Here is a 12,598-nt window from a genome sequence, read left to right as displayed (position 1 = left end):
GCAAAGTTGTTCGGTATCCTTTGGGTTATACTTTAACGCAATGTGTCACTTGGTTTACGATGAACTGAAACCTCTAGTAGTAGAAATGTAAAAATATACGTTCTCCCATACTAATTTCCATACAAACTTCAAACGCGATGCGGAAAGCGAGGAAGCAACCAATCGGTCCCAAATTCTGCACAGCTGTTCAGGACCCAGAATGGCTTCGAAAAAAAAATGAATCAGCGGTTCTCAACTTGGGGTACATGTACCCCTGGGGTACCTTCGTTGAACCCAGGGGGTACCTCGAACAAAAATGCATAATGGCGGATTAATTACGATTCCAACAAAACTTTTTGTACAATTTTTATTTTTGTTTATTCTAAAACTTTGTATTGTACATCATATGCATGGCGATGAGAAAATCAAAGACTTTCCTGTCAAAGAAATCCTGTCCACTTCAAGCAGAACAGTATATGAAGGGCTGCTGTACAAAAGATCAAAGGACAAAATGTCGAAAGAACAATTTCTAAAAATCTCCAAAGTAATCTACCTAATCGAGACAACATGTTGAATAATATGCTTCGGAACTGAAATCTAGAATCTGGAGGTTCGGAAGCCTTCAGTTGAGAGACATGAAGGCCTTTTTTCGAAAAGCTCAGTAGCTTTGTTACATGAAGATTGGAAGCCTCCTTTCAAGAAGCTCCTCTCAAAGCACATCATAAGCCTCCTGCCAATAGGTTCGGAAGCTTCCTGCTAAGAAACTCGGAAACCTCCTGCCAAGAGGATCGAAAGCCTTTTTTAGGGGCTCGGAAGCATTCTTTTATGTGACTCGGAAGCCTACTTTAAAGAAGTTCCGAAGCCTCCTTTCAAAAGGCTCGAAAGCTTTCTTTCAAGAGCCTCGAAAGCCTCCCTTCGAGAGGTTCGCATTTTTTTTTTCAAGCAGAGGCTTGGAAGCTTATTTTCAAAATGCTGGGAAGCGTCCTTTCAATGTGCTTATAAGTCTTCTTTTAAAATGCGCGGAAACCTCTTTTCAAGAGGCTCGGAAGCTTGCTTTCAAGAGACTCAAAATCTTCCTTTCAAGAGGCTCGGAAGCTTGCTTTCAAGAGACTCGGAAGCCTCCTTTCAAGAGGTTCAGAAGCTTTCTTTCAAGAGGCTCGTAAGCTTTCTTACAAGAGACTCAAAATCTTTCTTTCAAGAGGCTCGTAAGCTTTCTTTCAAGAGACTCAAAATCTTCCTTTCAAGAGGCTCGGAAGCTTCCTTTCAAGTAGCTCGAAAACCTTCTTTCAAGAGGCTCGGAAACCGCTTTTCAAGAGGCTCGGAAGCTTTCTTTCAAGAGACTCGGAAGCCTCCTTTCAAGAGGCCTGTTTTTTTTCAAGAGGCTCCTTTCAAGAGGCCCGTTAGCCTCCTTTCAAAAGGCTGGGAAGCTTCCTTTCAAGAGCCTCGGAAACATCCCTTCAAGAGGTTTGCATTTTTTACAAGACGCTGGTGAGCTTACTTTCAAAATGCTGAGAAGCGTCCTTTGAAGGTGCTTGGAAGTCTTCTTCTAAAATGCGTGGAAACATCCTTTCAAGGAAGGGGCTCGGAAGCTTTCTTTCAAGTGGCTCGGAAGTCTCCTTTCAAGAGGCTCGGAAACCTCCTTTCAAGAAGTTCGGAAGCTTTCTTTCAAGAGACTCGGAAGCCTTCTTTCAAGAGGTCCTCCTTCCGGAAGGCTCCTTTTAAAAGGCTCGGAAGGCTTACTTTCTAGCGGCTCGAAAGCCCCCAATCAAGCGAATCGGCATCCTACTTTCAGGAGGCATGGAAGGTTTTTTTTCAAGAGGCTCGGAAGCCTCCCAAAGTCTACGAAGTCTTGTGGTAAGCTTGATTTTTTTTTTATTCGTTCTGTTTATTTGGTAGACACTTTGTGTTCTTGACCGCTACTGTGCCGTGATCTACTGTGGTACTCTGCTGTACAGAGTCCACACAGAATCTATTTTTAGATGTCCATAATTCGTTATTGTTGTCGTTGCCAGTCCATATCATCGTGAGTCCATTGTGTTCATTTGACCATGTGGTGAATCCAGTGATCGTTGCTTTGTTCGGTTGCCATTAATCGAAGTACTTTGGAGGAATGCCTCCGAGAAGAACAGATTTGTCAGTCGTCATTAGGCAGCCGTGTTGGTGAGGCGCGTTCCCCAAAACGCCACCGTACGGACTGCGCTTCTGGCGACTGGCAAGGGTTTGGTGGAGGGGCTGGGAATCGAACCCATGACCATTCTCTAATGAGGCGAACGTGTAGCCAACTACGCTACGGGACCCCCCAGGTAAGCTTGATGTATAAAATAAATTTTAATTGGAAACTTTCACGGAATAACGAAAATTTCAGACAACTTTATAGAGATATATAGCTCTCCAGAATACGCTTATTTTCAAATACAGCAAAATAAATAGCGAAAGCATAAGGTCAAAGGGGTACCTCTCAAGAAAAAGGTTGAGAATCGCTGATATATATTAACGAAAAACGTAATATATTTTCTAGAAGCGATTGAAAGGTGACATGACGGCAATTAAAATCAGTTAAAAATGTATAACAACAACAAGAAGTATCTTTGACATGATTTAAACAAAGCTATTCTCCTTTGAAATATAACCTGGCTATACCCAATGGATTCGATAATTAATGATAATTAGAAGACACCTAAAAATGTGAATTTGTGAGTGATGCCATCTTTGCTACCATGAAGCTACGATACCGGCTAAAAATCAATAAATCATTGAGTTCAATGGCACAAAATTGCCCCCGATGCTGAATAAGTCAAGCGTTTCATATACAATGTGTATACATCCATACACGAATGCTCAAAAATTTAGCAGAACATTAGCTACAATTAGTATCTAATACCGGAAGCAGACAGCATAGTTAAGACGGCGCAAAAATCAGAAGCCTCAGTCCCAACTAGGGAAAGTTGACTTGAGCAAACAATAAAATGTGCCCTACCCACTAGACAAACTACATATACCACATATATGTAGTTCGTTTCGCACTCTACGTCGCACAGCAATTCCAGCTAATAGGGTTTTGAAAGGGTGGCTATCACCTAACAAGTTTATAACGATCGCGCTTAGCGCCTATCGGATTAGTAATCTGACGATTTACGTTTTTAATGTTCTTATTTTCTTTTAACGACTAAGGGCATCGTTCAACCGTAAACGACGAGATAATAATCAGAAGCCGTTTCACGAGTATCGTACACGTGAAATAATTAGTGAATTTAATCGTCACAGACCTACCATGTACACATAAATATTCGCATCAGAATTCAATCTAATGAAAAAAACTTTAATGAATCACAAATTGCCGAACATTTTTAATATAACGAAGCCTAACCATATGAAGGCGGGTTGGGTCTGGTGAGCGACCTACATAAAATTTTATGGGAAACCGTGGGATGTCCATTCAAAATTCATATCTATAAATTTTCGTTCCAGGCTGGTTATAAAATCCTTGCACCGTGCAAGCCAAATGCATATGCATATATAGTATATACAGTTTGATACAAAAAATCTGGGAAGCATGTTTAAGCTTTTCTGACTCACTTTTGAATACAATTCCCAATAGACCAACACTTACTTAGTTTCATTGGGTTTCAAATCCACCAATAGTCGCCAAACTGCGACGGCCGACGGAAGTCCTGTTACCGAAGATCAGTTTAACGTTCAACGTAATAAGACTAACGTACTTGAAACTGTTAACTGAGTTAGATATCTTGGGACAGTGGACAAACGCCCAGGATGGGGATAATTCATTTTGGCCCTAATGCGGCATTACAGCGAGACTTGCGAAAGGAATTTTGGGCAATGCATTCTACTAGGTAATTCAACTGCTGGAAATCAGGTACGTAGCAAAATTGTCGTACAATAATCCGGTGAGAATGATTCTCGACAAAGATCCGACGGGCAAACGAAGACGAGGTGCGTAGATCGACCAGGTCAGGTGGTAGACGATTCTCGGACCCCCCTTAGACTGCGTGACTGGCAACGTACAGCCATGGACCGTGCTGAATGAAGACGAATGTTATGTACTGTGACGACCTGAATCAAAATATGTATCTGATCAAAACGTTTAGGAGACTCGAATGATTCAATCCATTAGATTTCTTAAAAGTTTGAACGTAACGTAAAAATTTTAACGTCATTGGCTATAATGACTGACATGGAAGAATCGTCATTATCATTGTATTAAAATCTTAATAGAACTGTTTTTTAGTGCTTTTTAGTATCAATATAGGACAAACTAGTTTTAGTTGTTTTGGACAAAGACACATTTTTCCTGGTATCGAGCAACTTTAGATTTTTTTTTATTAATCTCAAGTGACGGAAATTGAAATGTTATTGTCCATACTCGCATATCATTTCCATTTTATTTCATTACTCACTTATTATTTGTTCTAGTCTTCTGGACAGCATTTAACATCGTGTAGACATACAAATTTCAATTATTTTTCTTTTTTCGACATATTTTTTCAATTGGCCCTACGATAAGACATCCAGAAATCCCACCTATTTTTAATCTTTATTACTCGAAGACTAAATGTTGGAAACAGTTGAAGATCAAGTTTTTCATATGTGCTTATTTTGCGCCTCGTATGAGGTGAGGTTCCCACCTCATATTTAAATTACACGGTCGTCTCAAGTAAGACGTGTCGGAATCAACAATTTTCGAGTCATTCGAGACGCAGTATAAGCACAATAATTATTGTTTGATAGTTGTATGTAAAAACTTCAACTTTAGCTGTTTTTAACAACTGTTTTCTAGAAATGAATATTATAAAATAGGTGAGCGAAAACTGTGGTTAGGGTAATTTCTGGGTGTTTTACCCTACATGATTCAATGTGTGCTATGCAATTTACTTGGTTACTATGATGGTCCCATTCGAAAAGCTTCCCAAAGATTTTGTCTGGATATTTCCAGCACTATAGATGGTTCCTCCAATATCGACTCATGAACGGTTAATTGTATAGTAACAATTATAGGGATTCTATTTCTAAAATAAAAAATGGTATTCATAACTTACCGGCAAGGAATGAAACGATCCAACGATGACGACGATTCGCCACTATTGTTAAAAAGGCTCCGAGCTACCGGACTGTAGTGCTTCAGAATCCGTTTCTCATAATCTGGGCTAAACATCGTATACACTGTTGAGTCTAATTTTTTTTGCTGCGACAATTCTTCACTGGTTAAAATTTATCACACTCAACCACAGCTTCAGCCACCGCAAAACTCAAACCCCTCACTGCCCAAATTTATCACTCGTTATTTTTTTCTCGGTGATCCGTTGTTGTTGTCGCCAGACTACCAACGACAGATTTCAGCTGCTGTCCAGTTTTGCGTGTGGGAGAAAAGGGGAACACGGTCGGCTCACTACGGTTTCTAACAGGACGTGTTTTATTTAACCACAATGTGGGAAACCATTAGTGGGTGGTAGCTGCTCTGGCTCGTTTTGATGTAATCCACTTTCTTCGCAGTTATCTTTTCGTTTGAAACCAGTTTCTTCAGAATGAATGCTACTGTCAACTTCTAACTAATCCTCTACCGAATATAGCAATAAAGATCCTCTGCTGTATTGGACAACCTGATTCTTGAACCCAACAACGGACAAACCCAACTAACCATCTGCCGCCGACGAGTTTTGATTCTGAAGTGAGGCACTTCTGGCTTTGGGAGCTATTTGTTTTGGTCTCTTACTGCGAATATGCACGGAAATAAAAACGCACACGGCTGCTTTCGTTTGACGCACCATCTCACCACCACATGTGCGCAACGCGAAAGAAGAAAACGGTAAAAATGTGGAAAATGCGCCGGCACCTCATCGGTGGATGCACCGAGAATCGACGAAACCCGATCAAAAAGTCGTCGTACTGAATAACATGTTATTCAAATTATATTGCCTATAGGCAAAGGAAATGCCATCAAGATAACTGAATAATATCACGCAAAATAATCGAAACCTGCGATCCAAGACCTGTTACACATGGATGTAAATGTAAGTCTATCGTTTGATTCCAAAATTATTTCTTTACAGTTCAAACATTTTCACTATTTACATTCGAGTAATATAATATTTGGGAACTCAGCTATCAGCCACTCTTCGATTTCAAGTTTTTTCATAATAATAAAATTTATTTATTTATTTTTTTAATTTAAATTGAAATACACTTCTAGCATGAGAGACTCTCTTTCATTACGCACTCTTTCATTAATATCGAAGTTAGTTTTGCATTTATTGCAATATTTCCACCTCAGCACGCTAGACAAAGCTATTTTCTTCAGATCACTGTGAAAAAATCCAATGTAATTGTTAGTATGGTTTCGTAATAATCGAAAGAGAAAGTAAACAAAGAGAGCATCTCTTTTGGACTTACGTTTTCAAGAATCACGCGGGACTTGATTTTTCCCTACTGGTTAGCTGTGTTAGCCAACACTAATAAATGTTAGCTATGTTACAACCCGGATAAAAGTGTACCATAGGCTCAACAGTGTAAACAATTGAATTACCATACTCTCTACGGTGTACAATAGGATATATTGTTTCTTGATGGTTGTCCATATTGTATCAACACCGTGGATATAATACGTCAACATAGTTCTCTAATGTAACAATACTTCCAATTGTTTTTAGAACATTTAGTGCATAAATTTTAATCATTGATAACTTCTGAAAATTTTGTTCAAATTGCATATAAGCAATATAACAATATTTATCCCATTGCCGCAAATATGCATTATTTTTCTTCAAATTTCATTGTTGAACGGTAAAGCCGTCATAATTAAGAAATCCAATATCGTATTGTTTTACTATAAAAATACAATTCAATCTAATGTAATTTGAACGGTTTTCTTTGGATATTTACACAATATATTTACGATACACTCTATTGTTTGACAAACAAAAGTGTATGCAAAAATCTCAGATTTTGTATAGTTACGATACTTAACAACCCGTACGTTTTAATGCGAAAACTTCATTTACAATTTAATGAATGGTTCATAAAAATACATTCTAATGTATTTCTATTATTTCATCTATAATAAAATCTATTGTAAATTTATTGTGTTGTATAGTGATGTTACAATAAATTCTATTGTTTTTTTATAATATTTTTTATTCGGGAAGGGCTTCAATTTTTAATGTTAATTATGTTGAATACAAATTATTTCAGCAAATTTGGCGTTTTGTATTTACTAGAAATGCGAGGCTCATCGAACTTAGTTTTAACAATATACCTACTGGATGGCACTTGATAAATCGAATGAAAATGGAAGATTCCTTCATTAGAGAAATAAGGAAAAAGCATTCATTTTTTATAAAATAAGGAAAATGCATTTAAATAATACAAGAATTATTACTTGTTTTGTTGGTAAATTAAACAAATATTATTCATTTTGAGCAGATAATAGCTCGGTTACAGGTGCTCGAATTCACTCCATATACCGAACAAAATTTATTTAAAAATTTAATCGGTTCGTTTGACAGATAAACACTTGAATCAAACTTAATCGAGATTAATTTTGTATATAAGTATGCCGGTCATTGCATTAATCAGATAGTAGAGAAGTGATTTTAGTTACTTAAGCCTAGTACGCTGCTGATACGGAATGGGTTTACCATCAAATTACCACAGTAAAAAACAGTTGTTTCAATGGGAGAAATCTCACTTTTCCGTATGGAATATTTTTCCGTAAGAAAAAGCGCCAGCTCCATTTGCTTTACTCAGCAGGCGTTATTAGCATTACGATAGGCTTTATAATATTGTGTTACCTAACAGTTAATAAGAGCCGTGAGATAAGTGGTCTGATGGTATAGTTGCGGTAATTAATATAATTTCAAATCTACGAATTTATCGCACCAATATACTTCTCCAGTTGATTGCTTTTCCTATAAAAACTTTTCAAAGACATCACGGAATTCATGGTGCAAATGAATACAAAGCATTTCGCAACTATAGAAAAATAAGATGCATACTATTATTACGATACGCAATAAAATTAATTACAAAAGTTATCACCTTTGCTTAACTTTAGATCATTGCGTATTAATGATACGTTAAGCTTGGATTAAAATCATGGATGTATCGGCCCTAATTTGAAAAACCTTCAAATGCCGCCGAAAGGTACGAGCGAATCAAAAAAACGAACAGTGGGTAATGTCTGTGACATAACCGCTAAGTGGACGTAGGACTTGACTTGACCATGCCTTTAAGATACATAATATGTCCAAATTTCTCACGTCAACTATTTTGGATAAATAATCGGCGTTGCATACCATTCCTTGGCAAAATCTTCTCATCAAACCGACACAGAAATCAAATCTACCTCGAACAAGGATCATCAAAAAAAAATTCAGAAAGTATCTGTCCGGTCACGAAATATTAGCCTCCACAGTGTCAACCTTCCCACTGAAGGACTGCCTGAAATAAACCACAAGTTGGCTCAGCAGAGGATGTAGACTGTATGTAGGCCCTTCCACTGAAGAGCGTTCTAATCCGTGCAATAGCGACTGAAGGAGAACATTATTTTTAACTCTTAGAGCCTTGAAAAAGGCTGTTTGCTTCGGCTGAGTGAAAAAGTAAGAAAACGATCTTTTCAAATAACCGCGAATTTCTAGTGATGGTATAAAAAAGACTGAATGCTCTGCGAGCGAATGCACTTTTCTTTTATACCTTATTTTGAATCTTCTCTGCTTCCCAATAGGGGAGGAGCAGACCACCAGCTGTCATCGAGAGGAAAAGTAGAATCATTGAAATTCCACACGGTGTGGTATAGGAAATTAAGTATATTTTTGTTATAAAACAAAAATTAAGGAAATTTCTCAAAAAAAATTTGGTCTACGGGGTTAGAAATCGAAAAGCCCACACAATAGACATGATATCTCTATTTTTATATTTTTTTCGAATAAGCAGATAATGCTTAAGATTGTTGAATTTCTAACCCCACAAACTAAAAATTGTTTGGTAAAAAAAATTCTATAACGCTCTAAAGACATTTTAATTCTGATTTTCTATATCATGCCATGTCAAATTTGCATGGTTCTGCTTTTTCTCTAAACTTTTCCAGGTGGCAGCACTGATGAAGGAACCTCCCCCATTGGTGGGCCAATCAGCTAGTGTCTTGTATCCCGCTTCTTTGTCAGCCAAAGCGTCATCATCATCAACGCGTTCGAGAAGGGCTTCTTCTTTTTTACGCTTGTTGCTCGCTGCTGGCGTCTATTTCCTAACGGGACTTTTCGCTAGATACAGGCTAATAAGCCGGGCAAGCGAGCTTAGAATTGCATTTCAGGTGGGAAGTACGTGTTCTTTTCTGAGACAACATTGTTAGTAGTAGATGGAATGAAACTGGAAGGACCCGGACATGGGATTTCGGGTGATAAGATTAATAATTGGTAACATGGGACGATCATTCAGTCACGTTCGCTTTGTGTGTGGTCAGTATCAAACAATGTTTATCTACATATTGTTTTATCAATGCCAAAAAATCCAACATTTGATGAAAAATCGATTGATAGTTTATTAATGTTTGAGCTGTTATCTGTGTTTTTTTTATCCAAATAAGATTATGTGAGAGATTTGGACATCTTATGAATCTTTAAAGGCATGGTCAAGCGCAGTCCTTCGTCCACTTCGCGGTTAAATCAGAAAAATTATCCACTGTTAGTTTTGAATTTAGTTTTGAAAACCACGCATAACATTTTATCTCTAGAATATTGGATTTGGCACCCAAGTACAATTTCTATCCCGAAGGGTATTGAAAGCATTGATATTGATCTCTATTATTGGCTCTCTGAAGAACCGTTTGTTTTTTGGACATACATGCTGCATCATGTGGCTTTTATTCAGGCTGTCTGGGCTCAGCACCGATGCCGGCCGGTCTCGGCTCGACTCTGCTGCTGCTGCCGGTATCTGCTCAGCATTGCTGCTTTGTCGGGTGTGTAGGGTGGACTGCTGATGTACTGGCTAGGTTTTGGCTGATGATGGTCGCTTCGATGGTGTCGAGCCGAAAAAGCGGTCGGTGCAGACTTCATTCCCTGCTAAAAGGTGTGAGTGCTGTTCAATCGATGATGCGGTTGCTTCGCTTGTCCCGGTCAGAATGAAAGGAAAAAATCGCGTTGCGCCATTTTATGGCTTCTCGACAGACCCAGCGGCTGCTCATTCGCTGGTGTCTGCACCAATCAGAACGTGGTAATGGAATGATGCAAGAATTATGCGGTACCCATATTTATAGGTTCCCTTGATCTCAATGTTTTTCATTGAAAACAGTTTCATGCCTATTGAAACAAGTTTTTCGGGTCTTATCAAGCATGGACATGGAAGACATACTTGAAATCTGTCGATTGAGGGACTTACCGCAGGAATTCGTCCACTGAGACGAACGCTATTAACGTTTAACCCTTAAAGGCGCAAAGCGAATGTTTTACAAATCGTCGGAAATATTTTTAACGTAAATAACTATTGAAATCATTAACATTAAACGTATTTTCGGTTTGTTGTTTTAAAACAACATTGCGCATTTAAGGGTTAAAATCTTTCAACACAGCGTAACGCAGTCGATTTGAATATTTTGAAATGACACCCGGTATAGTAAAGAGAGACGTAAGTCCTACGTCAAAAAAACTCAAAGGTGCAGCCCAATCGGGTTGTACGCAAAGGTGACGTTGAACTACGTGGCAGTATTGGTGGTTTTCCTGATTGTCTGCTGAGATTGAGTGAGTTGAAAGCAGGCCAAGTTCCAGTTGGAATGTAGTGTTATGGAAGAAGAAGCTTGCGATGCATTTACGAGTTTGACTGATTCACCAAAACCGATTGCTAAACTGTTAGCAAGTGTTCAGTAGTAAATAATCATACATAAATATTGTAACACACTGGAGTCAGCTTTTACGCGGAGGATATGGTCCGCGTAAATTAAAACAACGTAAAAAACCGCATAAATTCCAAAATATGTCTAAATGAATCGCGTTAATCCCGAAATTCTAGTGAAAAAAATCGCATAAAAAGCGATTCGTGTAAAAAAAAACGAGTAAAAACGACTTCATATCTGGAATGAAGCGTTGACTCTTTCTTGATCGGATGGTCCAAGAAAATTGAAAATCCATTGAGAAACGGCTGAGATATTAACGATCAAAGTCTATCATATTTTCGTGACGTTTTTCGATTTTTTTGCAATCGTAAAGTGTACCCCAATATAGAAAAGACAGACGTAGTTCTACGTCAAAAAATGTTAACGCTTTTTGAAACTGTGCTTAGTTCCTCCATTTTTGCGTCATTTACCCTACTAAAGAGTTGTGTAGACAGACGTTTGTTGCACTCCGCAGTGCGGATCACCATACTTTTTTTTTTATTGTTGCACAATATACACCAAAAGTGAATGATTTTCAGTAGAATACTTTCGAAACTAACATAAATGGATTTCATCTATGTACCTACATGAAAAATTGAATCGAATTCAGAATGGCACAAGCAGATGGATAATTGAGAAGCCTTTGCTTCTTTTGAAAACATCACTGTCGAATTTCGAATGCAGTGCGTAGCAGCACCCCGCATCAAAACACTTTTTTACCACTCGCGCAAATAATTCGTACAGAAAATTCGCATACCCGTTAGTTCACACATCCGTGGGAATACGATTTCAATATCACTGATCCCGAAAATGCTTGATTTTCCGAATAAACTTCGATTTTCCATCAGATTATTACCAAACTCACACGTCCACCGTTCCGAAAAAAATAACACGAAAAATAAAAGCACAACATCAACGAAGAAGAAACGAAGGATGGAGAGAAAAGCTTTCGTCGATTTTTTACTGTCGAAAACTCCGTTGGCCAGTACGAGAAAAAGATACAAAACAATATCCTCTTTCTTTGTTGCACTACCTACAATAACCATCAGCGTTCGTTAGCCCCTGCGCATTTTGATGACCGTTAACAAACTTGCGTTCCCATCTGAACTTCCCATATGGTAACACTACACGGTTGAAATGAAAAATGTGATTTCAGTTGAAAATCAAATTCTGTATAATCGCATAAACCGATTTTATTCACACAAATAATGCAAACATAACATAAATTTCTCGCTTAACTTTTCAAAAGGTCCTAAGTAACATTTTTTCCATGAATTAATTTGAATAGCGCAATCAACAGAACAACATGAAAGCTTTTGATTGCAGTACTCAAATTAATTCATGAAAAAAATGTTACTTAGGACCTTCTGAAAAGTTAAGCGAGATTTCATAATTTATAATTTATTCATGATGAGCAATTAGATATCATCACTCATGGATTTGTCTTGGATAAATCTCGCTTAACTTTTCAAAAGGTCCTAAGTAACATTTTTTCCATGAATTAATTTGAATAGCGCAATCAACAGAACAACATGAAAGCTTTTGATTGCAGTACTCAAATTAATTCATGAAAAAAATGTTACTTAGGACCTTCTGAAAAGTTAAGCGAGAATCTTGATTTTTCAGATAATTTTTAAACAGCTCATCTACATTTTGTAAACTGAACACGAGGTTTTGTGTCAAATAAAACGTGTGTGTACCTTTTACCGCTGTTGTGCTTTTATCCTGAGACTTTTATCCGTTTGA

At 37.8% G+C, this 12,598-nt stretch overlaps 1 protein-coding gene across 4 annotated transcripts in view; it reads right to left on the bottom strand.

Annotated features, from left to right (window-relative positions):
• LOC134224635 (fizzy-related protein homolog) overlaps window positions 1-11,742 on the bottom strand; it is an 80,745-nt gene extending 69,003 nt beyond the window's left edge. The window contains exons 1-2 of one of the 4 annotated variants that reach the window (XM_062704072.1): window positions 11,610-11,742; window positions 5,034-5,580 (exon numbers count right to left, since the gene is read on the bottom strand). In XM_062704072.1, the coding sequence (XP_062560056.1) occupies window positions 5,034-5,149 (116 nt within the window). In that variant the 5' untranslated portion in view covers window positions 5,150-5,580; window positions 11,610-11,742. Of the gene's footprint in view, window positions 1-5,033; window positions 5,581-11,439; window positions 11,560-11,609 lie in introns of those variants that run through there. The other 3 variants (XM_062704074.1, XM_062704073.1, XM_062704076.1) reach the window with 3 other exon arrangements.
• Between the last annotated feature and the right edge of the window lie 856 nt (window positions 11,743-12,598).

The sequence above is a fragment of the Armigeres subalbatus genome, chromosome 3 (assembly GCF_024139115.2).
Source record: "Armigeres subalbatus isolate Guangzhou_Male chromosome 3, GZ_Asu_2, whole genome shotgun sequence".
In the NCBI taxonomy this organism is placed as follows: Eukaryota; Metazoa; Arthropoda; class Insecta; order Diptera; family Culicidae; genus Armigeres; species Armigeres subalbatus.
The sequence above is the reverse complement of the archived record's forward strand: the minus strand, read 5'-3'. Positions and strand labels throughout refer to the sequence as shown.